Source organism: Emydura macquarii, unplaced genomic scaffold (genome assembly GCF_026122565.2).
Source record: "Emydura macquarii macquarii isolate MOO-44397 ecotype Brisbane River unplaced genomic scaffold, CSIRO-AGI_Emac_v2 contig_1045, whole genome shotgun sequence".
NCBI lineage: Eukaryota > Metazoa > Chordata > Testudines > Chelidae > Emydura > Emydura macquarii.
This window is the reverse complement of record NW_027131182.1, coordinates 17,875,821-17,900,512: the sequence shown is the minus strand read 5'-3', so window position 1 is coordinate 17,900,512 and position 24,692 is coordinate 17,875,821. Positions and strand designations below refer to the sequence as shown.

Below are 24,692 nucleotides of genomic sequence, written 5' to 3'. Positions count from 1 at the left end.
CCCTGGTTATTAGAAGTGGCAAAAAAAAAATTTAAATGTAGTCAGTTTTTTCCTCCATTTTTGGCCAAAATTTTTTATGGTGACAAAATTCATTCAAATTTTGACCAGCTCTACTAATTATCTATAATGAGTCTGTCAATACTAGGGTGCCCAATATTTGACCCTTTTCCCAAAAAATATTTATTTGTAAATTGTCAGGTGCGTGGGTGTGTTTTTTAATGGAAGTTTGCCAAAAATATTCATGAGCAACCCTTTGATAACAAAATTACTTATCAATTACTTATTACTTGTTATCAAAACAAAGGAAATACCTTCAGTAAGGGAAAACAGGTGAATTTCTAGCTTCCAAGGAATTACTATGAACAAGAGGACAGAATTTTAGAAGGAGCACTAAAAACAAATAAGTCCCTGTCATTATCAATTACATTATTATTTACTATTTGTATTGTCTTAGCACCTAGGACCCATTGTGCTAGGCCCTTTATAAACACAGAACAAAGAGAACAAAGATATCCCTTGCCCCAAAGAACCTACAATCTAACTATAAGCCAAGAGACAACAGATGGATATAGACAAGAGAGTACAAGTAAACAATGAGATGATATTGGTCAGCGTGATAAGCAGTCGTCTTTGCACACCAGCAGCCTAACTGTTGTCAAGTTTTCTGTAGATGTCACAGCATGTATTGTCAGTGACACAGAATAGATTGAGACACTTGGTTCCTTTCTCAGGTCTTGCCAATAGGTACAGCATTTTTTAAAAAATCTATATCTATCATGTTGTATATTACTAAATAGCTCTTCATTCATCCTGCTCAGATTTGTTTGCAATGCTGAGACGAAGGAAAGCCTGACATTCACAGATTTTTGTGTTAGCACTTACTGTTCCTAAATCCTGAGTGCTAACTCAATGGGGATTAAATATAAAATTTTACTATGGCAGGTGGTTCTCACATAGTTATTGTATAACTGCCCTAAGGATCTATGAAGATTTTTGTACAGTAACATGATTTTCTGTTGGACACCCCCCTTTGTGATGAATCATGAACCTGAGTTAGAATAACATTCAGTAAGACATTATTATGTTCAAGCAGTGGGAAAATTGGACATCTTATAGAATTAGCAGAAGAGCTTGTTAGAAGATGCTGGTATAGGCAGAGCGGATTAATTTTTATCTATGGTAGTACCTGGTAGTAATGGGGGATTTTAACTACCCAGACACTGGTTGGAAAAGTAATATGACAAAACTCCCAATAAGTATTGGAATGTATTGGGGACAACTTTTTTTCCAGAAAGTGGAGGAAATAACCAGGCTATTTTAGACTTGATTCTGACCAACAGGACCTCTACTTAGCAGGGAAGGAGACCTCATAACTGATAACATCAAGAATACTGAGGTGTTTAATGCCTATTTTGCTTCAACTGTCACATAAAAGGTTACTGGCAACCAGACATTCAGCACAATTACTATTAACAGCAAAGGGGGGTGGAATGCAAGCCAAAATAAGGAAAAAACAGGTTAAAGAATATTTAGATAAGATAGATGTATTCAGATTGGCAAGACCTAATCAAATTAATCCTAGGATACTTAAGGAACTAGCTAAAGCAGTCTTGGAACCCTTAGCAGTGATCTTTCAGGACTTCTGAAGGACAGGTGAGGTCCAGAACACTGGAGAAGGCCAAAAATCTATCTTTTAAAGGGGGAACAAAGAGAATACAGGGAATTATAGATCAGTCACAGCCTAACTTCAATACCTGGAAAGATACTGGAACAAATTATTTTTCAGTCTATTTGTAAGCACCTGGAGGATATGATTATAAGGAATAGCCAGCATAGATTTGTCAAGAACAAATCATGCCAAGCCAATCTACTTGCCTTCTTTTATTTGGTTACTGGCTAGTGGATGGAGGGAAGCAGTACATATGATAAATCTGTTTTAATAAGGCTTTTGACATAGTCCCACATGACATTCTCATAAGTAAACTAGGGAAACATGGTCTAGAATCTCTAGATGAAGAAAAATTATTATAAAATGGGTTCACAAATTGTCAAATTACTGTACTCAAAAGAGTAGTTATCAATAGCTTGCTGTCTAAGTGGGAGGATGTATCTCGTGGGGTCCCACAGGAGTCAGTCTTGGGTCCAGTACTATTCAGTAGTTTCATTAATGACTCAGATAATGGAATGGAGAGTATACTCATAAATAAGGATACAATTTAGTCACGGAGGTCACAGATTCCATGACTTTACAGGACCTCCATGACTTCATCGGCTTCAGCTGTCAGCCGGGGCTGTGCGCTCTCCCCCTCACCCCGCTGCCCCCCGTGACTGTGGCCAGGGCTGCGTGCCTCCCCCCCCTAGCTGCAGCTGGGGTTGGAATCAGAACTGTGCACCCCTGCCCCATGGCTGTGGCCTGACCTGAGCCGTGGCTCTGCACCCCCCCATGAAAGTACAGCTCCCCCTCATGGGGTTCCAGCTGTCATTCCTCCTTTCCCTGCCCTGTCCATTCCCCAGTTATTTTTAGTTAAGTCACAGACAGGTCATGGGCTCCCTGAATGTTTGTTTATTGCCTGTGACCTGTCCATGACTTTTACTAAAAATAACCGAGACAAAATCTTAACCCTTGCTTATCAGATGTGTGGATGACATCAAGCTGGAAGCGTTGCAAGCACTTCAGAGGACAGGATTAGAATTCAAAATGACCTTGAGAATTTGGAGAATTGGTCTGAAATCAACAAGATGAAATTCAGTACAGATAAAGGCAAAGTACTTCACTTCTAAATACAAAAATCAGATGCACAACTACAAAACAGGGAAGAACTGGCTAGGTAGTAGTACTGCTGAAAAGGATCTGGGGGCTATAGTGGATCATAAGTTCAATGAGTCAACAATGTTATGCAGCTGCAAAAGAGGCTGATATAATTCTTGGGTGTATTAACAGGAGTGTCATATGTAAGACTCGGGAGGTAATTGTCCTCCTCTATTTAGCACCGGTGAGAACGGAGCAGAAGTACGGTGTCCAGTTCTGGGCACCACACTTTAGGAAAGATGTGGACAAATTGGGGAAAGACCAGATGATAGCAACAAAAATGATAAAAGATTTAGAAAACCTGAAAAGAGGAAAGGTTAGAAAAAACGGGTGGACCTGATAAGTTTTCCATTACGCTATGTTAAAGGCTTGTCACTAGGTCACCACTGCAGCTCATTGGCTCCAGGTCCACTCCCAGTCAAGGAGGTTTAGTCTTTTATAACAAAGGTTGGCAAACAGGAGGCCATCAAACAAACACACACCTGGCACCCAGGCTTCAGGGCCACCCCTCCCAGGGGTCTCTGGCACTCCAGCTCCTGGTAGCTTCCTAGCCTCAGCCAGCTCTGCTCCCTCCCTTGGCCAGCAGCCAGAAGGTTGTTTCCCGAAGCCTCTGGCCCCCCCTCACTCCAGGGACTCAACACAGGAGTTAGCTCCACTCGTGTGGCCTATGCTGCCCAGGGCTCAGCCTGTCTCAGTCCTTTCTCTCCAGCTGCCTGCTAACAGCCTTTTATAGTAGCCTCGTCCTCTTTAATTAGCTGGATTAGGCTCCCCTGCTCCAGTTGAGGGGCACTGGGCTCTCTCTGTCCACAGAGACCAGCTACCCTGTGACAGGTCTGTTATAAACAGGATCAGTTCTCCATGTCCAGTAAGGTAGGACAAGAAATAATGGCTTATTCTGCAGCAAGGGCGATTTAGGGTAGATACCAAGTAAAACTTTCTAACCATAAGCGTAGTTCAGCGCTAAAAGAGTCTGCCAAGGGCAGCTGTGGAAACCCCATCACTGAGAGGTTTTAAGAATAGGTTGGACAAACACCTGTCAGGGACTGTCTAGTATTATTTGGTCCAACCATGGTGCAGGGGACTGGAGTGGATGACTTCCCAAGGTCCCTTCCAACCGTATATTTCTGTGTGTTTCAGTAATCAAGGATTGGACAGATGAACCCCGTCACCACAGGATGGGGCCCTGGAGAAACACGCCATGAGGCTTCCCTCACACACAACTTTCTCATTCTTTCAGGCAGGGGTCTGTCAAGGGTGAGGTCTGCTCCATCCTGACTCTAGGATCTCTTGCTCCTTCTCTCTGCTGCTGCTGCCCTTGAAGAATGGAAGGGGAAGGAGTCCACATGGGGAGCACTGCAGAAAAGGAGCTCTGCTTGGGACTGCCTTGCTGGTAGAATTTACAGTGCCTGCTGGGCATGGGATGGAGATGAAGGAATGATACACGTCCCCTCCCCCACCCCTTCCTCACATGTGGAGCCCAGGATCCATGGAGATTCATCTCCAGAACCAGCATCCAAAGTAAAACAGGATTTTTAAAGATGGCTTCTTCTACGAGGGAGGACTGAGGGTTGCAGATGGAAGGCCCTCTCCATGAACAGTCCTGGGTGGGAATGATCTTCTCCTCCCCTATACTGTTTCCAGGAACATAATGCCGGGAGCAGGGAGAAGGAGTTTAATGTGAAATTTCACAGTGGTTCTGTAGCAAGACAAAAATGGTGTTGAAGAAGGAAAGTGCACATTGGTAGAAAAAAAGTAGAATATGAATCTTTAATTGTTTAGGCACACACTTGTGGTCGTGAAAATACTAACATATTTCCACTTACATTTGCTAATTAAAACATTCAGTGCAGAAAGTGGCTACATTTAACAAGAACACTGTTTATAGTCTGTTGCTAATTCCTTTAGGGCATCATTTACACAAATTTGACCAATATGCTTAACTATTAAAACAAAATTAGGATAGGTTTGTGTTGTACAGCACTTGGATTGCATGTAATTAAAAGTGCATGAGCTCAGTTTTCCCCATTGGCATTTAGTATGGTTTTATGGTTAATGTGGAGAGGCAAACATCACCCTGGGGTAATTAATAGTGTATAAAGTAATGAAAAGCAGGGGCATGAGCCTGGCTATGGGGTTATAAGATGCAACAAAATTGGAGAGTCAAAGCTGTTTGCAGTAGATGTGAACCTCTCTGTGATAAAGCAGCAGATATGAAATATTTGGCTAAAGCTAGAGAAATGGATAAACAGTATCCATATACCTGACACCTGACCATGTAAAGTATTTCCTACTTGGTCGTCTTTGGTATACCATGAAAGAGTCAAGATGATGAAAGGACAAATAGGGAAAAACTTACTAATAACTTTCTATTAAAATGACTCTTTTAATAGGAGTTTGCAGTGTTGTTATAGCCGTGTTGGTCCCAGGATATAAGAAACAAAGTGGATGAGGTAATATCTTTATTGGACCAACTTCTATTGGTGAAAGATTTCACAAGCTTTCAAACTTACACACAACTGTTCTTCACATCTGGGAAAGGTACTCAGAGTGTCACAGCTAAATACAAGGGTTGAACAGATACAGAGTTCATGTTGAATGGTCTCTTGCAACATGTGTTAAGTCGGCAGTTTATATCTCTACAGTCATGGAGTAAAAGAGAGTGGGTTACAGGTCATTGTAATGAGCCATAAATCCAGTGGTGTCTAGTGGAGTTATGGTTTCCTTTGAGAACACAGACTGACAAGTCAGACATGGAGTGATCATTTTGTGAAAAGTGTTCGCCCATGTGTGATATGGTGGTTTTGTCTTTTACTATTTTTTCGTGTGAGTTCATTCGAGAATGCAATGATTGTCTAGTTTCACCCACATAGTTGGGGCATTTGATGCATTGCATGAGATACCCCACGGGTTGTAATAAGCATGTGTAGGACCAATGGATCTTGACAGGTATGTTGTGAAGTATGTTGATCATTGGAGCAGTGGAGATATATCCGCAGGTTTTGCATTTGTTGTTCTGACAGCCCAGGTGCCACTTTGAGTTGGTGTGTCCTGCTCTATAGGGAACTGCCTTCTGATGATGAGTTTGGCAAGGTAGGAGGTTGTTTGAAGGCCAGAACAGGGGGATTCAGGAAAGTTTTCTTTCACGATGTGGTCCCCATCAGTATGGGTTGTAATGGTTTAATGATACATGAATTCCAATGCATTTGATCCATAGCAATATAACTGACTTTTGCATGTACAGTTTGGTTTGAATAGAATGAGGGCTAATGTTTTGATGCGTGAAAAATTTTTGGTTTTGTTTCCTAAATGTTTCTAGATTTTTGTGTGAATTAAATGTTGTAAAATTCATGAACAACTGAAAACAGGTGAAATCCTGCCCTACTGGAGTCAATGGAAATATGGCCACTGGCTTTACTGAGGCCAGGATTTCACCCCAGCACCTAGGTACCTAAGTGCAAATGGCCATTTTAAAAAGCTGGCCAATACATAGAACCTCTTCAATAGGTTTTCCTGCAGTTCCTAATTTTGCCATTCTACCAGAATAAAATGGTCAGCAATATTGCTCCAAGAAGATGGATGATATTTCCATTCATTAACTAGTGATACAGCACTGCGAGAGGGAGAGAGAGAGGATATTCACTCTGAAGTCTATCTGCATCTAGACACCGTCTTCTTATCTAGAATCAAACAAATTATTTTCTCTGCTGCCAGACTATTAACATCTCAGGTGTATTTGTGTGAAACAAGTGACATCCAGTGGCTGGTACAGTTAATTACTATTTGTATTTCAAGCCTTCACTTTTTGAGCCAGGTACTCTGATGATCCTTCCCTCTTTCTCTTTTTTTATTTGCTTCCTGCCCAGGCTAAGGGCCTGCAGCATGTTAACCTACCCTCCTGGCTAAAGATAGCTAGACAGCTCCTTCAAGAACTGGCATACTGAAGATGGACAGCAGGATTAAAAGGGCAGATAAAGAAGCAAAGACCTCAATTATCCCAAACTGTAATCCCAAGTTTTGCACCACCATTTGACCACCAAGCCAATCATGTCAAACCCTGTTTGAATCTTAAAGCAATGCTAATGGTTTTTTAAAAGAGGTCCCTCTAAAATTTTCTTATAGCCATATGAAACCACAAATCCCAGGGAGCTTCATGGCACTTTGGGTCACAAAGAAAGGGAGGTAACAGCACTTGACAAAAATCTTATGTTAAAGCTGCACTTGACTGGGAGCATTTATAATTTGCGCCTGAAAAATATAGCAGTATATTGACAGTAGAGCACAGCAACAGCCTGTGTAATCTCAAGAGGGAATAAGGGGCAAGACCTTGTGGAAGGGGCTGTAGGCATCGTCCCCAACGAATATTTTTAAACACCTGAAATTTAGTGCAACCAAATTCAGAGTTATTTTTATGGGATCCAGGGATCAATCATTTCTGTAATGGACGGTTCTGTAGAGGATGCCACCTACAGAGGTAGAGAAACCATCTATTTTCTCAGTTTGGAAAAAAAAATGTAACCGAGTGCCTCTGAGAATCACATTACATGGATGGAGTTATTTGAACAGTGTTTGGCAAATCTCTAATTTGGATATTCTGGAATGATTCCAAAAGGTAGATCTCCTAGGACAGACTTTGGAAGACAATAAGACAACATTTTCACTATCCATGAGCTGAATTTATCATTTTATGTTGTTCCTTTTGAGATATGTATCATACTAAGATCTTATTAGAAAAAACACAGAGACATAAGGTAGCTGAAGACTTTTCATAGCAACCCTAGCCAATCCTATGCCATTTCAACACTGCCAGAACAAACATGCAAGAGATTTAACATACAATTTCTGAACCACTTTGGAAATCCAAGACAAATTCTGCTGCTAAAAGAGTGAGTACCTGGAAAAATAGATTAATATGGCTTATGTGGTAGAGAGAATACAGGAGCATCTCCACAAACGAGCTTATCAAAAATGTTGGTAAAGAAATTTATTAGATGGCTTACATTTTTAATAAACAATTAAATTAGGTAATGAATGAGCATTCCAACTTGTGTAAGTATGTGACAGATTAAAACTCATTAATCAATAATATTTAAAACAAATATCTCAAAGCATTTTCAGTAAGTTCTTGGGTGCCTAGGCATGAACATATGTGCACATGATATTGTAACATGATAGATACTCTTTGATATACTTCTGCTTACTTACAAAGTGCCTTAGATAAATGGGAGCAATCTGCTTTGTCAAAGAATCCTGTGATTCCCCTGGTTGAGAATAGTATACCTGTTCACATTCTGTGTCACTGATTGAACTTCATCGGTTTGTTTAGTTTCTATTCTGTTCATGTTGTTATACACTGCCTAGCACTGTGGTTTATGAGCACCTTATTTAATCAGTTATAAAACAATCATTCTAACTCAAATTGGTTTTTAATGTACATCTTCTAGTTTCGTGTCTGTAAATTTAGTGCTTGTGAAAGATCTTGGAGTCACAGTTCTGTGGCTGAATCATTATGTTTGAGTATAGACAGGTAAAGAATGAGGTTGCCTGCACTGTCCTGTCAACACATTTCAAACATGGGCTTGAAGGTCCACCACCAAGCAGACTTAGCCATCTGTACCTGTGACTGCCAACAAAGGTCTCCATTTTGATGGCAGATAGCTACTGAGAACTTCAAATCACTTCACATAGACATTCATTATGTGGTAGACTTTAACCTGCCACAGACATGGGATGGATTTGCACCAATGACCTAGAGCAGATGAGTGTTCTCTAATTCTGAGACATCAAATCCTAACTAAGTGAAAGTATTTTAAAGACTTTTTTGTAACATTAATTTCTGCTTTAGTCTACTTTTTTAATTGCTTTTTGCAACCCTACCCCACATATACTCTCCATATTGTAGCTGTACCTGTTGCTTTTAACATAGAGCTTCACTCTTGGCTGTATTACTGGTAACATTCATGCTTCATTATACATTTTCAAATGGGGGTTTTCAACACTCTAGGATTTAAAATAACAAAGTTAAAATCACTGTTGCCAAGGAGGGAAATAGCTATGGAAGCCAGAAATATGCCAATGCCAGGAAAAACATTAGCAAGCCTTAATGCCAGCAATGAGGTTCAACAACAGGAGAATATTAGGGGCCCGCACTCCCAACCAATGAGTAAGGTTTCTCAATAGAAGAAGGTAAAAGCCATCATGGGCTTGGCTGACACATTACTGAAAGTCATCAGTACCTGGAGAGAATAGGCCAATATTCCCTGAAAAAGAAAGATCATTTTCAAAAAAACAAGAGGACTATCCTGTAACCATCCCATGTCACGTTCTGCAGATAGTGTACCCTCTCATTAAATCTTATTTTTATAACCAAAATTATTTATGTACAGTTTTTATGGCTAAAAAAAGATAATTGCAGGAGGACATGTTGGACCAAGTTTTCAAAGAATGGCACCTATGTGTTTAACTGTGAAAAATGACAGCAAAATGTGCTAGTGCAAAGAGGGAACAGCATAGAAAAATATGAGTTTAACTGCATCTTACGGAAGCTATATATCATCATTTGGGTCCTGGGGGCATTTGTTACTATCATTTCTGACTAGGCAGGCAAAGCATTAATATTGCCAAGGTGGGCAGATATTTTGTGATAATTCACATCATGCACCCTATAGTGTGAGAGTCTAGGAGTGTATACTGTTTGGGGTGACTGTATCTCAGTAAGTTCCTTCAGGGCAGCCATGAACTAAACCAGGAGTCACCTCTTCACAATGCTCTATCTCAATATAACCTTCCTGTTTCACATTAACCTGGATTATGCCTTTCTGTCAAAACATCCTCAAGATATACCTTTCACCTGTCTCGTAATTAGCCCAAATGCATCTGTCACACACAAGAATACTATCAAGGGAGGAGAAGATGGATTGATTTTAATTATAGATCCACAGGTTTTAGGTTAAAAGTAAAATGTTTAAAGTCATTAGAGAATCCTGCTCTTTCATTTTGCTCCACTTTGCATCCTGTGTTTCTTATTTTGGCTTTGGCAGCTTGTGCGGTACATTTAGAGGTTCTGTTCTCCCATTAAAACACACACAAAATTCCCAATAGTAGCAATATAAATTATGGAGCTGGAGAATACAGACTGGACCAAATGTCTTGTAGTGTCATTATCGTTTCAATGCCTATGCAACGTTAAGGTACAAAGTGAAAGATTTTTCAAAAGACAAAAAGGTGCACTTTAATGTCCAATTCCTAATGAAAGCTGACTAATTCCTATATGTGCCTTTTAAAGTCTCCTCTGTACTATAGTAATTTAGGGTTTTTTCACAATTAAATGTCCACAAAACATTATAGTGAAAAATTTAGTATTTCCCTGCCTTCGTTATAATATCCATTCCATCATTTGTATCCACTTCTTCCACAACAAAGTGTAGATGATTAAGGAAACATTTGAAAGCAATTTTCACCCACAAAATGAACCATTCCAATTTTTTCCAAACCAAATACTGAAGTTTTTCTTAAAAATACAAGCCACATGGGAAGCAAACTTTGAAAATAAATGGACCAAAAAGGGATGAGATGACTTCTGTCTGGAAATTAAAAATACTAATTAACTTTTAAACACAGACAAATATTTTAAGAGTTCACTGTAAAGAGCATAATGCTGCAGAGTTGTTTAACTTCAAGCCAAAATAATCACAACCCAAATTGCTCCCAATGTATCACACAAGCTTTGGCTGTGACCCAAACGGACAAGTTTTGGAAGACTGGAAAATCGTAGGCCTGAAAAACAACAAAGGCTAGATTCATATGGGGGACTTAGACACTGAACTGCTACTTCAGGTGCTTAAGTCCAATGGTTAGATGCCAGTGGCACTCACAAAAATCACCGCTCAGTCGCTGCCTAACTAGCAGGTACCAAAAGTGCCCAGGGCACCTACATGTCTGCCAGTGGGCATGCGAACAACCACCTGACTCAACTGACCAGCTTGGTGCCTGCCTCATGCCTAAACCCCAGCAAGATTCACAAACCAGGCATTGTCCCAACTATCTCACTGCAGGGCCCAATCAATCAGCACACTCAGAGGCTTCCTAAGAGCACACTTACTGATCCTGCACATTGTTATCATGGTGCCCATGGCCCTCTCCCCCAGTTTATACCCAGTAGTTAGCATGGGAGATCCAGGTTCAAATCCCTGCTCTGAATCAAGCATTGATTGCTGGTCTCCCACATCCCAAGGGAGTGTCCTTACCACTGGGCTATGAGTATTCTGGAGTTGGACTCTCTCAAGCTCTCCGGTAGAAGTTGTTCCACTTTGTATAAATTCTTAAACATTGGAGCAGGGACACGAACCTGGGTCTCCTAGCGGAGCGTGCTGAACACAAGGCTACAGTCTCACTTGCAATGGCCCAGTGAAGTATTTATACAAAGAGGAGCAGCTTCAAACAGGAGAGAGAGAGAGCCCTGCCCCAAAATAAGCTACAGCCCAGTGGTTAGTTAGAGCATGCGCCTGGGAGGCAGAAGATTGGAGTTCTAATCCCTGTTTCCAATCAGACATAGCAGCAACGTGCTCCCACATCCTGAGGGCTCTAGCCAGTGGGCTATAGGATATAAAGGAAGCAGTAGCACCACCACCTTTCAGTTTTTCTTGAGACAGGAATGACCTGGCTTAGACACCTAACTCCACAAGAGTGTTCACGGCTGTGAATCCTGAGTGGATACCGCTGCCCTGCTCATGGTGAGAACTGGGGCCCAGCCCCCACCCGGCTCTCTGGCATTTCTTACTGGCTAGCTTAGGCAGCTCCTTCTCTTCCCCCCCCCCCCACCCCCCCCAGCTTGCTGGCCTCTGTAAACCCCCTTTTTTAAACTCTCCCTGTGCATTGTATGGGAAGCCTGGGAGCCTAATTCAGGTTGTGAATTTCACTAGACATCAAATCACCTAAAAGTTAGGAACTGCAATGCTAAGTCCCCTTTGTGAATCTAGCCCCCATGTCTTAAATGCCATCTTCTACAGCTTAACAATAAATGAGCTGAATGCATTGCCATGGGAACAAACTGTCCTGAAACAAAACACCTCCTCACCCAAATGTGGAAAGCAGACCCCTGATCAAGATGAACATTTACTTTTTAATTCTAAAGATGTGGTCATTATAAAATGTGCATACAGCTATTTCAATCCAACACACCAAGAAGTCAGAATTTCCCTTGCTCATGATCAAAGATCTTAGTTTTCCATAATAAAAAACCAAATTTCTCTGATTAAAAAAACCCATAAAAATCTGTGATTTTTCCATGATTAAAATGAAATGCTAACTTTAGTTTCCCTAGCCACAATATATATATATATATATATGGGTATCAGTTGAACACAGTTTTATTGACATATTTACAATTATTAAGCAAGTTCGAAGCTCACTAGTGCCGTCAATCATAACAAAATTAGCAGAATGATTCAGTCGCCATGCATTGTTTTACTGTTGTTGATGGCCTTGCGGTTTCAGCCTCTTGTTTTCATTTCTTTTCATTCAGTTTAAGTTTAGTGCTTTCCATGTGTTCCACAATTGTCTGCCTTCGAACGTAATCTACAACCTTGCTGCATACAGTACAGAACAGCACATTACCATCAACATGAAATTTGTCCTTTGCAGAATCAGTAACACAGTCTTTAGAGATGAATTTTTAAGTTTTTGGCATCTTTTCATAACTTTAATTACTCTCGTCTAGAGGCTGACATGAAATTTAAGATACATTAAAACACCATTGAGTAACCTCTACGTTGGAAGCAGTTTATTGGAGTATGTTTAGCTATGGAAATTTAAAGCGCATTCAAAAATCAACCTCAAGAGGGGGAGCTTGTGTGCATTGAATAAGTGACACTGGTACTTTCTGTAAATTTTAGTTAATAGTTAATGTTTTTTCCCACATAATGTAAAGACTAAAGATTCTCTGTAAAAAATGCAAATTCAACTTTTTCTGCATGTTTGTGGGGCAAATGGATTTCTATGATACCTGCTCATGATCTCTATTCAGCCCACGCTCAGCCTTCAGGCAAAGACCTGAAATTAAACAGAAAAGTTTACAATGTCACCCCAAACTGGCTCAAGTACTATGGTGATACAGTAACACAACATGTCCTGAAAGGCACCAGATTGTCTTATTTAGACTGACCGTGGAAGCTAATTCTAGAGTAGAGTACTCGACAAGATCACAGCTCCACCAGTCTGCAAGAGACTAAATCCAGAGACAGCTCATAAAAGCAACCCAGCTCTTCTCAACCACTGGGGGCTAACTATGGGATACACACTCCAAAGGGTCAAATACTACCCCACTACATGCTAAGTGATTCCTTTACCAACAATATTGTCATTTTGTCTGTTCTGGAATTCAAACACCTCACTCTCAGCCACAGAGGCATAGATAAACACTAGGAACGCAGACACACCACTGTCTCTTTCCCCTCAGTCTTGGGTGATAGAGAAATAGGTAGAGGTATTGATCTTGGGCTGTAGCGTGATCTTCCATAGTGGTCTCTGATACACACTGAACAGCATGGGGGTCATCAGGCAACTGTGCCATATCATCCTCTGGAATCTTGCCCCTAGGAAAGAGAACTCCATCCACTTGCAACCGTCTGCAGGCAAGTTCAACAGCTTCATGGTCAACCATGATGGTTGTTCACAGGTCAAAAATATATATGCTTGACCTTTGTTTACTGTCAAGGGGATCATTGACTAATGAATCAGTAACATGTCAATGCCATAGTCAGGCCAAAAGCCCGATTGGAAGAAGTCAAGTAACTCAAAGGACTCTGCAAAACCACAGACTTCTCAGGATTAGAAAATGCTGGAGACAAGGCATAACTAACTGGTGAGTGGTAAGGCTGTCTATATCCAGAGACAGAGTGTGCTTATTTGAGGGAAGCCGGCACTTTGTCCTCCCCCCAAGTGGTGTTAATCCATGCCAGTAACAGTCACTATGGTCCTCTCTTGCTGTTTGTTTGAACTAACCAAGAAAGGCACAAGTGTGTCTTGTAGTTGTGGCCTACAGCTCTTCCTGAACTTCTAGAAGTCCCCATCTGAGCAAGTGAGACTAGCTGAATCTCAACCAAGGACCTAATCACTGTTGCCAGCATGTCATACTCCATATGCACTAGACTGAGATGGCCCCTGAACCCTCAAAATCCCAAGACCCAGAAACTGGAGTGGGGTGAAGATTCCTGCTGATGACTAGAGTGGGCCCTGCGGTGCAATACAATGGTGATTTTAGCTACACGTAACACTTACATCTAATATAAATACATTAATTATAACTTTTTAAGTTGCATGTGGCACCGAACCAGTTCTAGACTGACACTTGAAATAGAGAATGGTGATAAGTTGTTGGTGTGCCTATAAATCAAAGGCAAAAGTCATCTTCCTGTGTTGTCTGTATATTAATAAATCCACCCTAAAAGGAAAAAAAAAACCCAAACGTTTAATTGTATCACAGGTTCTAATGAAGATTAAAAACTGATTCACATTTCTCAAACAGTTCTTCCTATCCACATCTGTAATATTTTAATAAACAGAAAGGGAAACGGCTAGCTATTATTGCATGGGACAACTTTAACATCTGCTAGAGCGTGTTAAAATGTGTGCTAGCTGTTAAATTCCCAGCAGTCGCAGAAACTTTTAATTATCAGTTAGACTATATAACAGAATAACAATTTATACTGTACTAGAGAACCACAATCTCTTTTTTTGTAGATATCTCTTATTGAGTGTGAAGCCCTCTCAGCCCTTTCGTCCTTCTATGGCTTCCTTCTCATAAGAGAGATGGGATTGGACAAGAACCAGCTCTCACCATCTAGTCAACATGGAACCAGAGAGATGGAGAAGGTGGTCAAGAAGCAGAGATACCATGTAGGGCCTTTACAAACCCAGATCTAAAGCCTGATTGTGAAACATTCACACTGCTGGCAGATTCACAAATCAGAGTATTCAGTAATAGTACATATGCTGCAAAGAGCAGACTTCTGTCCTACTTGTAACACCTCCACTCTTCATAAACAAAACTGAGATGTAGAAAGCACAAAGTGATCTCACTGGGACATTGTCATTCTTTAATGATTACTTTATTTTAATAACCTCAAGTTTGTAAACAATTTGTTCTCTTCCATGAAGAAACGTTGGCTTTATTATCTGACCCACCTCAAATATGTTTCTGATTTTTTCTTTATTTGCATATTAAGAATATTGATATGAGCACAGCAGTTAAATATGGTTTATTAGTGATTCTGCTTCCTGTGCTGATTCTTCAGCTGCCTTGCAAGGATTAAAATACAGCCTATATATAAAGGACTATTTGAAAATTTCAAGAGTGGTGGATTTAAAAATTAGATGGGGGATAGCCTCTTGGATTTTATATAACAGCTTCTTTAAATTAGGTAATAAGAGGCACCCAAAAATGCCAGTGTCCTAAATCAATGTGTGCAAAACTGGACTGGAAGTTCCAAAGTTCAGAGGGAGATAAAGACAGATGAACAGAATAAATGGTTTAAAGTTTAGTTTTTCCTTAACGTTTTTTTCTTCACTGACTTCTTGTTATCCAAATGTTTCATATCCATGCTTATGGAGAAAAAGGTCCCATGTCCAAAAGGCTACTGTGATCAATGTGCTGGGAGTTCTGCTTCTTTTATACAACATTAAGGATCACATGAGACTAGTCTGTAACCTAACTGATGTAATATTGGTTTCCTCTGAGTGACAACGAAGCAGCTGGATTATGCAAGTCTCTGCCATTTTAGCAGAGGGATTTTTTTTACCATCCTACAATGATCACAGTTGCTGGAACAATACCCGGTAAACTGGCAAGTCCCATCAATTGAATATTTTGAACCACTCTGCCTAGATATACAAACAGGCTGCCCACGTTTCCCAGTACTCAAATGCTTTAATGCAAAAGGTTCTTCTGTGGGATTGGAAAGTTTGCTCAAAGTATACACATGGCAGTGGATCATAAAGTTTTTGATTAAGACATTACAGAGTAAATCTGCAGGACTGGAAAAAGTAAATTGCAGCCTATGGTCTCTCTTCAGATGCTTTGAATTTCCATCACTTTCCATCTCTGAAGGAATTGGGAGTCCCACTATACTTTACAGATGAAAAAATTAACGGTTTATATAGCAGGATATGAGTTGTTCATTGCATTATCATCTCATTTTAAAAATACCTGAGCAAAACACAAGTTTGACCCCTGCAGTGACAGGCTAATGTTTCATTTAAATATTGTTTTTTAAGAGCCATGGTAATACAATTTACACTATTGCTGTCACTATGGAAGGCTGAATGTAAAATGCAAGTAATTCTGTTGCAAACTGCTTTTATTCCAGAGGATTGCAGAATACTTTACCAATTTAGTCATTCAAGTTATACACTGGGATCACGTCATCCTTCACTGAAATGCAGCCACATCTAAAGTCAAAACAGTGGAGTGCAAAACTACACACAAGTTAGGGCAGAAAGTGAATGTGATACTGAGCAGAAACTGCAGGAGAAATTTAAGAGGGCAGAATTTAATTATTGAACTTGGAATGTGGCCAAGGATATGGTATTAACACAATTTAAAACATAAATCATGGACATTTTATTCACCACACTGGTGCAGGGACTCTTACATTTTAACCAAGTTGTGGCACCAGAAAAGGCCCTAGATCCATAGTTGGAGTAATCAATCAAGAGGAAGATGAAGCTACCTGTTGATCAACATCTCTGACTGTTGCTCCTAGATGGGATACCTCCAAGGAACAGTTAAGTTCTAACTAGATCCAAAGTTGAAGAGAACAGCTTCTTTTTCACCCTGGGAGACTGGTTTGCAAGACTGGCTGAAGTTAGATTGTGTAATTAAGTAAGCAAACACATGGTGATCATCAGCCACTTGTATTTGAAACATCATCATGTGTAGAAATGTCTATTGATACCTTTACAGTTAATAATCAGACCACCACCTTAAAGGACGAATAGTGAATATACTCAAAAAAAATTCCTCTTAAGATCAAGAAGGATTTAACCCAACTCCCCCCACACTTTAACTTTTAATCAAATTGTAATCAAGAGCTCATCAGCACAGGACTGGCAATTACCAGTGAGAAATTATAGCAAAATCTCTTTGGATGCTTCTGAAGGCATAAACCAACTATCCTCCCTCCCAGTGTAATTTTGATGCTGTAACTCCCAAAAGGGCATGACAGGCAAGTTACCTTTCTAGACAACACTAATTATTCTAGACAACCAATAATTATGAATGAAAACCACATTTTTATTTTAGTTTTTTTATTTAATAATTCTCTGATGTTTCATGATAAAACATAGTTCTAAAGTTAACACTGGCACCTCTGATCCATTACAAATTGCATTTTTCACTTCAAATACAAAGGAAAAGACATTTTAAGAAAAGATTAACCTTAAGTTAGCTACATGCAAGCAGAAATAAGTTGGACACTGCAGCCAATAATACTTAAATCAGAGTTAGTCAAGAAAAAAAATTAATATTCCATGATTACAAAATTGCCCCCCATTTAAGTCCCCTTTTTTTTTAAAACAAACAAAAACAAAAACTCTCAAGGGTCATTTTCTTGCCTCTTTTTTGGCAGACCCTACTGAAATACGCCTATCAATACAATTATATTAAGAGGCCACACACATTACATTCAAATATAGCTGCCCCAATGTTTTAAGTTAGAATTTAATGATTCAAGTATTCCTATGCTGCGTTACAACTATTCATGCTTATGTGCTAATTTTATTTTTGAGCTATAGAAAGGACGGATTTCTAAAAAGGATGTTTCTTTCATACATTACATTTCTTGGTATACTACCTGTTCAAAACATGGGTTTTAAGTTATCCTTCCATAAAAACAGAGGTAGCTAAGTGGTAGTATTTCTCAAATGCTATTGAATTATGGAAGGTCCCAATACAAGTGATTAAAAAATCAGTTTTATAAACAGTCAGGATGAATTAATTTTAAATTTACTCAGGGGCGTGCACAAGAGGGGCCAACAGGAGCATGTCCTCCACTCCTAAATCTTCTGTCCCTGCAGCCTGGGGAGGGAGAAAGCAGCAGGACAGCTGGCTAAGCTCCTCCTCCCCAACCCCTAGAGCTGCAGCCTGCTGCTTCTCCCCGGCTGCTGGAGTCCCACACATTGCCTCTGCCTCCACCCCCTGACATACCTCAGCGGGCGGTCTGCAAAGCAGGCAGCAGGGCTGAGACTCCAGCAGTTGGGAAGCCCAAGCCGCAGGCTGCAGCTATATGGGTCGGGGAAGGAGCCATCCTGCTATTTCCCCTCTCCCCCGGCTGTAGAGACACACAGTGCCACTGCCAGGGGGCACCGCTGCCCCCTCGCTGCTGGGGGACCCTGCCAGAGGCATCTCGAGAAATCTAGGGCAGGTGGGACATGTGAACCTTTCATTTGTGTGTGTTTAATGTTCCCCTCCAAAAGTATTCAGATTTAAATACCTCCTCACACCCCTGAACTTAAATCATAGTAGTTTGTCTTCCCAGCTGTTAATGCTTTCTAACACAAGTACAGCCATTTGTATTTAGCCTTTGTCACCAAGGACAGCTGCTACATCATTATGCAAACATGATAAATTCATTTTATTAGGCAAATATTTGAGTTCCATTCAAGTACACTTCACATAATAAAAATAAAATAGTACTATATGCCATAAACTGATTTACTGCTCAGCTGTACTACTTATGAAAATTTAAATAGTGTTTTTAATTAGATTAAGGGAAAGTCAAATATTCAAAACACTGATTGTAAGACTGGCATGGTTTTACACTCCCCAAATGACAGTTTATTCATTTTAAAGAAACTCCTGATTTGCATTTTTCCAGCATCTTAAATATGTGATTAAGGAAGTGCCTTTTTCCAGCACCACAAAAATGCTGATTAAAAATGCATCAAAATACATTTGAAAGTAGCAAAATATGGTTAAGTCAAAAGTGAACCAAAACTGAAATAGCCTGCTTTGGCCCAGATTTTGCAATCAGATCAGTGTAGGCAACTGCTTGTGCCCATACAGAACTGGGGCCATGGTTTTCTCAGAACAGTTAAAATGGCAACAAGTGCAGGGGGATAAAGATTTGAATTATTTGCAGTTGCTGAAATAAAATTCAGCGCTTTAGGTGCATATGTTTACATGATGTCATACTTGGAAGTTAATGAAACAGGTCCCTGAAATCTTACATTTCAATTTATATTACATAGATGGGCAGAGAAAAAAATACAGCCCAACTGGATTCATCTAAAGATGACTCTTTCTGCTGATGTGTTACTGATTCATAGCATCCATAAAAACCCACAACAGAAACACACTTTTTTTCAGGTTTTTCTATACACTTAGGGAAGTATGGATTTTTTTCAGTTGTCAAATTATATAAACCAATTTGTGCACTCGGACGTACAAAGTAATGGTATTTTTGTTATTCGTGGTGGCTGAATAATAGTTTTGATAGGTGACTATCAGTATTTACTTCTGGTAGGATTCCCTGACTTTGGCCTGCAGGGCATCACAGGTCTTCTTGGCATCTCCTAAAAGCATGGCAGTGTTGGGTTTGTAAAAGATTGGATTGTCCACCGCTGCATAACCGACACCCAAAGATCTCTTCATAACAATCACCTGCAAAGGAAAGAGTTTATATTTGACATAGCATATATCAATCTTCTCCCTCAGTGTAGTAGATTTGAAAATAATCTCAATACACAAAATACACAAAATAAAGGGATTGGATATTATGCCAGGTAATGGGTGCCAACATACAGAACATACTACTTGCAGGCCAGTGTCACTATGCCACATGAACTGGGTACAGAGGTAGTCTCCAAGTGACGTTCTACATTCCAATGCAAGAAAAAGAGGTTTGATTATTAGTCTCCCACCTCAATCCCTGCATAGGTAAAGTGTGTCCCTTGATCCCAGGGAAGGAATGTCTTGCTTTAACCAAAAGCAAGACCAATGGCTGATTAGGGACTGTACTGACACACACAAGCTCTAACCCAATGCTCTCCATCCACTGAGGGTATGTCTACACTACAGCTGGGAGCAAGCTTCCCAGCCTGGGTAGACAGACTTGTGCTAGCTCGGCTCGAGCTGGCATGCTAAGACTAGCAATATGAATGTTGTGGCTTGGGTGGCAGCTGAGGCTCTCAAGCCCACCAGATACCCTGGGTCTGAACATGGGTAGCTAGTCCAAGCCTCCACCAGGTCCGCAATGTCCACACTGCTATTTTTAGCACGCTAGCATGAGTCTGTGTACCCAGGCTGGGAGGCTCGCTCTGAACTACAGTGTAAACTTACTCTGAGAGGACAACTATGAGTGTGAAGAATTACTATATTAAATCACTTCCAAGAGTACACTGGACACTGTATGCTGTACTAAACTAGTTAAAAATACAATGAAAATGGATGTAACGCTACGCAGGAAGTGACACCTTATTTCAAAGTGCATGTAGCATCTCAGATCCACAGCATGTGAGACTGGGTCATAATGATCCAGTTAAAAAGTCTTACTGCACACATAAGTTACCTAGGGAAATTCTACTCTTGACCATCATATTTAAAATTTACTGTTCCGGAGAGAACACATTTAATTAATTGAGCAGAAAAAGCTGACTATGGAAACATGTCAGGAAGGCCCTCCAAGCATGATTAAAGAATCCCCTGACATTACTCCCTAATGTTTGATTGCAGTGACTGGGAACTGGATAAAGTGAATGATCGTCTTTTAAAGGGGAGTTACATAAAGTCCATTGGGGTGCTCAGCTACAATCCACCATTAACCATTACAGGCTGTAGAGTTCCAAAAAGCAGGCATAGCTTGGCCAAATGGTCATGTTTAGTCAATACAGTTTAACTGATTTTTATCCTCTAGAAATTGAATTTAAGATTATGCCAGCTTCAGGAGCATAGGTTTTTCCACACATTCAGTGAAGCCTCTTGTTCGCCACAATCTTTTCATTTGACATTTTTATACCTTGTCTATTGCAAAGGAATCAAAGCAAGACTTTGGCACTCAAAAATATTACATAAACAGTGCAACTGCTTTCTTTTAGAACCCAGCCTCTCGGTAACAACAAAATAAAATTGAATGAAGGTCCAGCACCAATAATTGATATAATCATGCTCTTGGCAACTATTTTCCAAGATAACATTGTTTCACAAATCAGTTATCAGTTAGGACATGCGTCTTTTGAATTTTAAAAGAAGGCTGAAGTTACTATCTGAAGATTTGAGTGTTGCAATTATACTTGGCAACAGAATTCTACTCTTTAGCCTGGTCAGTTGTAGCCACCATTAGCTTCACTGAATCAGAGCAGAGCAATGTGACTGTACTGCAATATTACTAATGCTCTGCAGTGCACTTCTGAAATACAGAATTGCACAGCACAATACATGATGGGAAAACTTTGTATGCAAATAGGAAAAATAAGATAATCCTATTAGTATCTCCAAACAAAAGCCATTTTTAAAAAAAGGTGGATAAATGAGGTTTCTACTATGCTATATTTTTTCACCTTACCTGTTTTGACTTCCAAACTTCTAGAACAGGCATTCCAGCAATGATAGAATTAGGATCTTCTTGAGCTGCTGAATTAACTGTATCATTAGCACCAATTACAAGGACCAGGTCAGTTTCTGCATTAAAAAAGATAAAAAGGGAGAAACAGAACTTGAAAAATCAGGAACCACACTACAGAAGTTACTATGAATATTGATTTGCATTATGGTAACATGTATAATGCCAAGAGAGATTGCGGCTCTGTTGTGTGAGGCACTGTACAAACTCAGTCAGAGTCTGTGCCCTCATCAGTTTACTCTCTCAATCCACAGAACAGACAAAAGGGGAGAGTGGACGCAGGCACAAAGAGGTGAAGTGTCTCTTTCAAATGGTGAGTGGTACAGCCAGGAATAAAACCAAGTATCCTGACTCCCAGGTCCAGTGCCCTATCCATTAGACCATGCTCCCTCCCTAGGCTAAACCCTTTTACATTCCCATAAAGTTTCACAAACAAATCTAATTTTGGCCCTTCCAAACTTCTGAGTGCTTAGCTTTGTGAGTTTCATATTCGTTAACATTCTTCTATGTTATTTCCTAAGCTTTCAAAAAAAAAAAAAGAGAGAAATTCCAGTATGTGGAGCCATATTTTCCCATGGATCAATAGTAGCATTGGCGCTTCTAGATCCCCAGCCACTTGAGCTAATGGAGTAACTAGCAGCAATTGACCCGTTGACCAGCTACTGCAGGGAGATGCAACACTCCACATGCCATTGGTTTCATAGTTTTAGGCCTTCACAGTGGTGGAATGTATAGATCAGAAATCCTAAGTAGTACTTCAGGTTCTGGAAAGGGGTGTTCTCTAGTGGTTACAGATCTTTTTTGCCCATTCCTAGCCTGTCTCTGTCTGTCCTTAATCTTTAGCATCTCTCTCAGCTTTTTCTCTCTTCTCTTATGTTTCCCCCACCCTGTATTCCTACTTACCCCAGTCTGTTCCTGTTCCCCTCTGTTCTTGTTCCTGCCCACCCTTAGCCTGTTTACATCTCCTCTCTGCTCCTCAATCTTCTGCCTTTGAGTCAGGCTGCTTCCTCCTCCTCCTCCACGCTCCCTCAGCATCAGCAAGGGAAGCAATGAGAATATAGAAGAAGAAGAAAAAAATCACACTGCCCTCAGTTTTAAATACTTGGTGCCAGAGCCAAGGGAAAGTCCTGCTCAATCCCTGCAGCCTTCAGTTGGAGCATGCTCAGTGCAGATGGAACTTTGCAGAATTTAGCTGCCAGCCTCCAGCAAACCTCTACTGAACATGTGCAATGGCAATTTTCAGAGGCTTATACCTTGGCCAAATTTGGGTGAACGTTCATGAGGACCATAAGAGGCACCTTTCTGACTCCAAAACAGCCCCTCTGCCACATTTCAAGTCCCTGTTCCAGAGCATAGAGGCATTAAAGCTTAAAAATAAAGCGGCTGTAAGAATGTTCTGAACTTTTGCAAAACATTTTTCTCTAACAATGTTCCCAAACAACCGAACTGTTTTTGCTGAAACTTTTCCAAAGATTCAGCCTGAATGGTTAAAATTTGGTAAATTTATAAAGCATCTAACAGAGTCTTGAAATAGAAAACATTCAGCAGAGCTGAAAACAATGTATGCCTATTTTTATAGGCACACGCTCAGACAAACACACAGTGTATTATATCTGGCTCCATTTTCATTTGAAAAATAAACAAAAATTAACCACTGCAAGTCCAAAACTATATTATTTGCTAGTACGTTCAAGTTATCACTCTCTCTAACCTGGGAAGTCTTCGTTGATCTCATCCATTTCCAGCACAATATCATATGGCACACCTGCTTCTGCTAGGAGCACATTCAGCTGACCAGGCATACGGCCAGCAACAGGGTGAATACCAAATCTAGCAAAAAAACAAAACAAAACAAAACAAAAACCATACCCATTAGCACATATAGCCTGTTCATTTCATACTTTAAGGATGTGGCCAAGTGTGGGCTAGAATGCTAGTTTCTAAATGTGCTAATACCTACAGAACTTCTAAAAAAAAAATTAAATTAAATTTCCAGAAACAAATCACATGTATTTTCCAGTATTTCCTGAGAGTTTGGAGAGACAGAGCGGGAGGGAAGGGAGAAATGGAAGAGGAAGATATTTGAAATCACAAACACTAGATTAAGATTTTAAATCTTAACCCTTTAGCCTCAAAGACTACAAATTATTTCTTCAGAATAAAGGTGTCAAGATCAAATTCATGTGTTGGAAACCACAAGCAAGAAAAGCCCCTAAATTTGCCTCTTACACTGAAACAAGATGGCCATTTATAAGAAGGTTAAAGAACTACTGATGCATCCAGGACAGGATAAAACATTTCCAATTCCAACATTCTATTGGAAATTGAGTAGAATTTTAACATTTATTTAATAGAACAAGCCCTTTCAGTAAGTTGATCCACAAGGAAACTGCCTCTGAAGACCCTATAGCAATGAGAATGCCAGAGGCATTCCGAATTACAGCAGGGGAGGAACCAGTGGCATAGGCTTTCAAAATAATTGAATGGTGCTATTAGGAAATGCATCACTGGTGAACAACACAGCAACAGTGAAGTAAAGTTTCCACAAGGCAATATTCTACTTTATTAAAGTGGTTTTTTTTTTAAAATTATTTAAAAAATAAATTGCTTTTTTTCTGACTCCCTTTTGGCTGACAAATCCTTCTGTCACCAGCCAAAATGGAACATATATGCCAAACATTTGTGTCTATCTCCCAAACAATACTAGGAAAATAAAAAACTTATGAATGGCATATTTGTCTCTTACTTTAAAAACAAGCCCATCAACAGTAAGGAGGTGGCTCCCACAACACATACTGGAAAGGATTCTTAAGTTATCAAGAGCTGCAAGTGCCACATACAATAATGGGAGAGGCCAGAATCAAATTTCCTATGGAAAATGGATGACAACGTGAGGTATTCCACAACCAAAGGTATTTTCCAACTTTCTCCTGAAGAATCTTCAAGGCTAAGTTAAAGACAGAATACTTTACTCTGTTGGTTACAAATAAAATGTATCCTTCCAAGAATTCAGACTGAAATACAGTTTCCTTAAATTAAAGTTTGTCTCAATTATCTAGGACTTCAGTTGCTTTGGGATAAAATTATTTTAATTTCTGAAAGATGGGAACCATTGAATTTATCAGAGTAAATGAGTAATTGCCATAAAATTACTCCTGTGAAATGGGAAGATTAATGGGGGGGAGGGGAGGAAGAGAAGGCTGTGTGCTCTACTTTATTTAATTCATGTAATGAACTCAAATGGGGCATTAGAAATCTGTTTTTAAGAAGTT

At 39.9% G+C, this 24,692-nt stretch overlaps 1 protein-coding gene across 5 annotated transcripts in view; it reads right to left on the bottom strand.

Moving 5' to 3' along the window:
- Positions 1 to 17,093: 17,093 nt before the first annotated feature.
- NNT (nicotinamide nucleotide transhydrogenase) overlaps positions 17,094 to 24,692 on the bottom strand; it is a 74,397-nt gene continuing 66,798 nt past the window's right edge. For 4 of the 5 annotated variants that reach the window (XM_067545602.1, XM_067545601.1, XM_067545605.1 and 1 more), the window contains 3 exons: positions 23,132 to 23,250; positions 21,364 to 21,479; positions 17,094 to 19,463 (listed from right to left, as the gene is read on the bottom strand). In XM_067545602.1, coding sequence (XP_067401703.1) covers positions 19,314 to 19,463; positions 21,364 to 21,479; positions 23,132 to 23,250 — 385 coding nt within the window. In that variant the 3' untranslated portion in view covers positions 17,094 to 19,313. Of the gene's footprint in view, positions 19,464 to 21,363; positions 21,480 to 22,323; positions 22,448 to 23,131; positions 23,251 to 24,692 lie in introns of all 5 variants that reach the window. The other variant, XR_010919219.1, reaches the window with a different exon arrangement.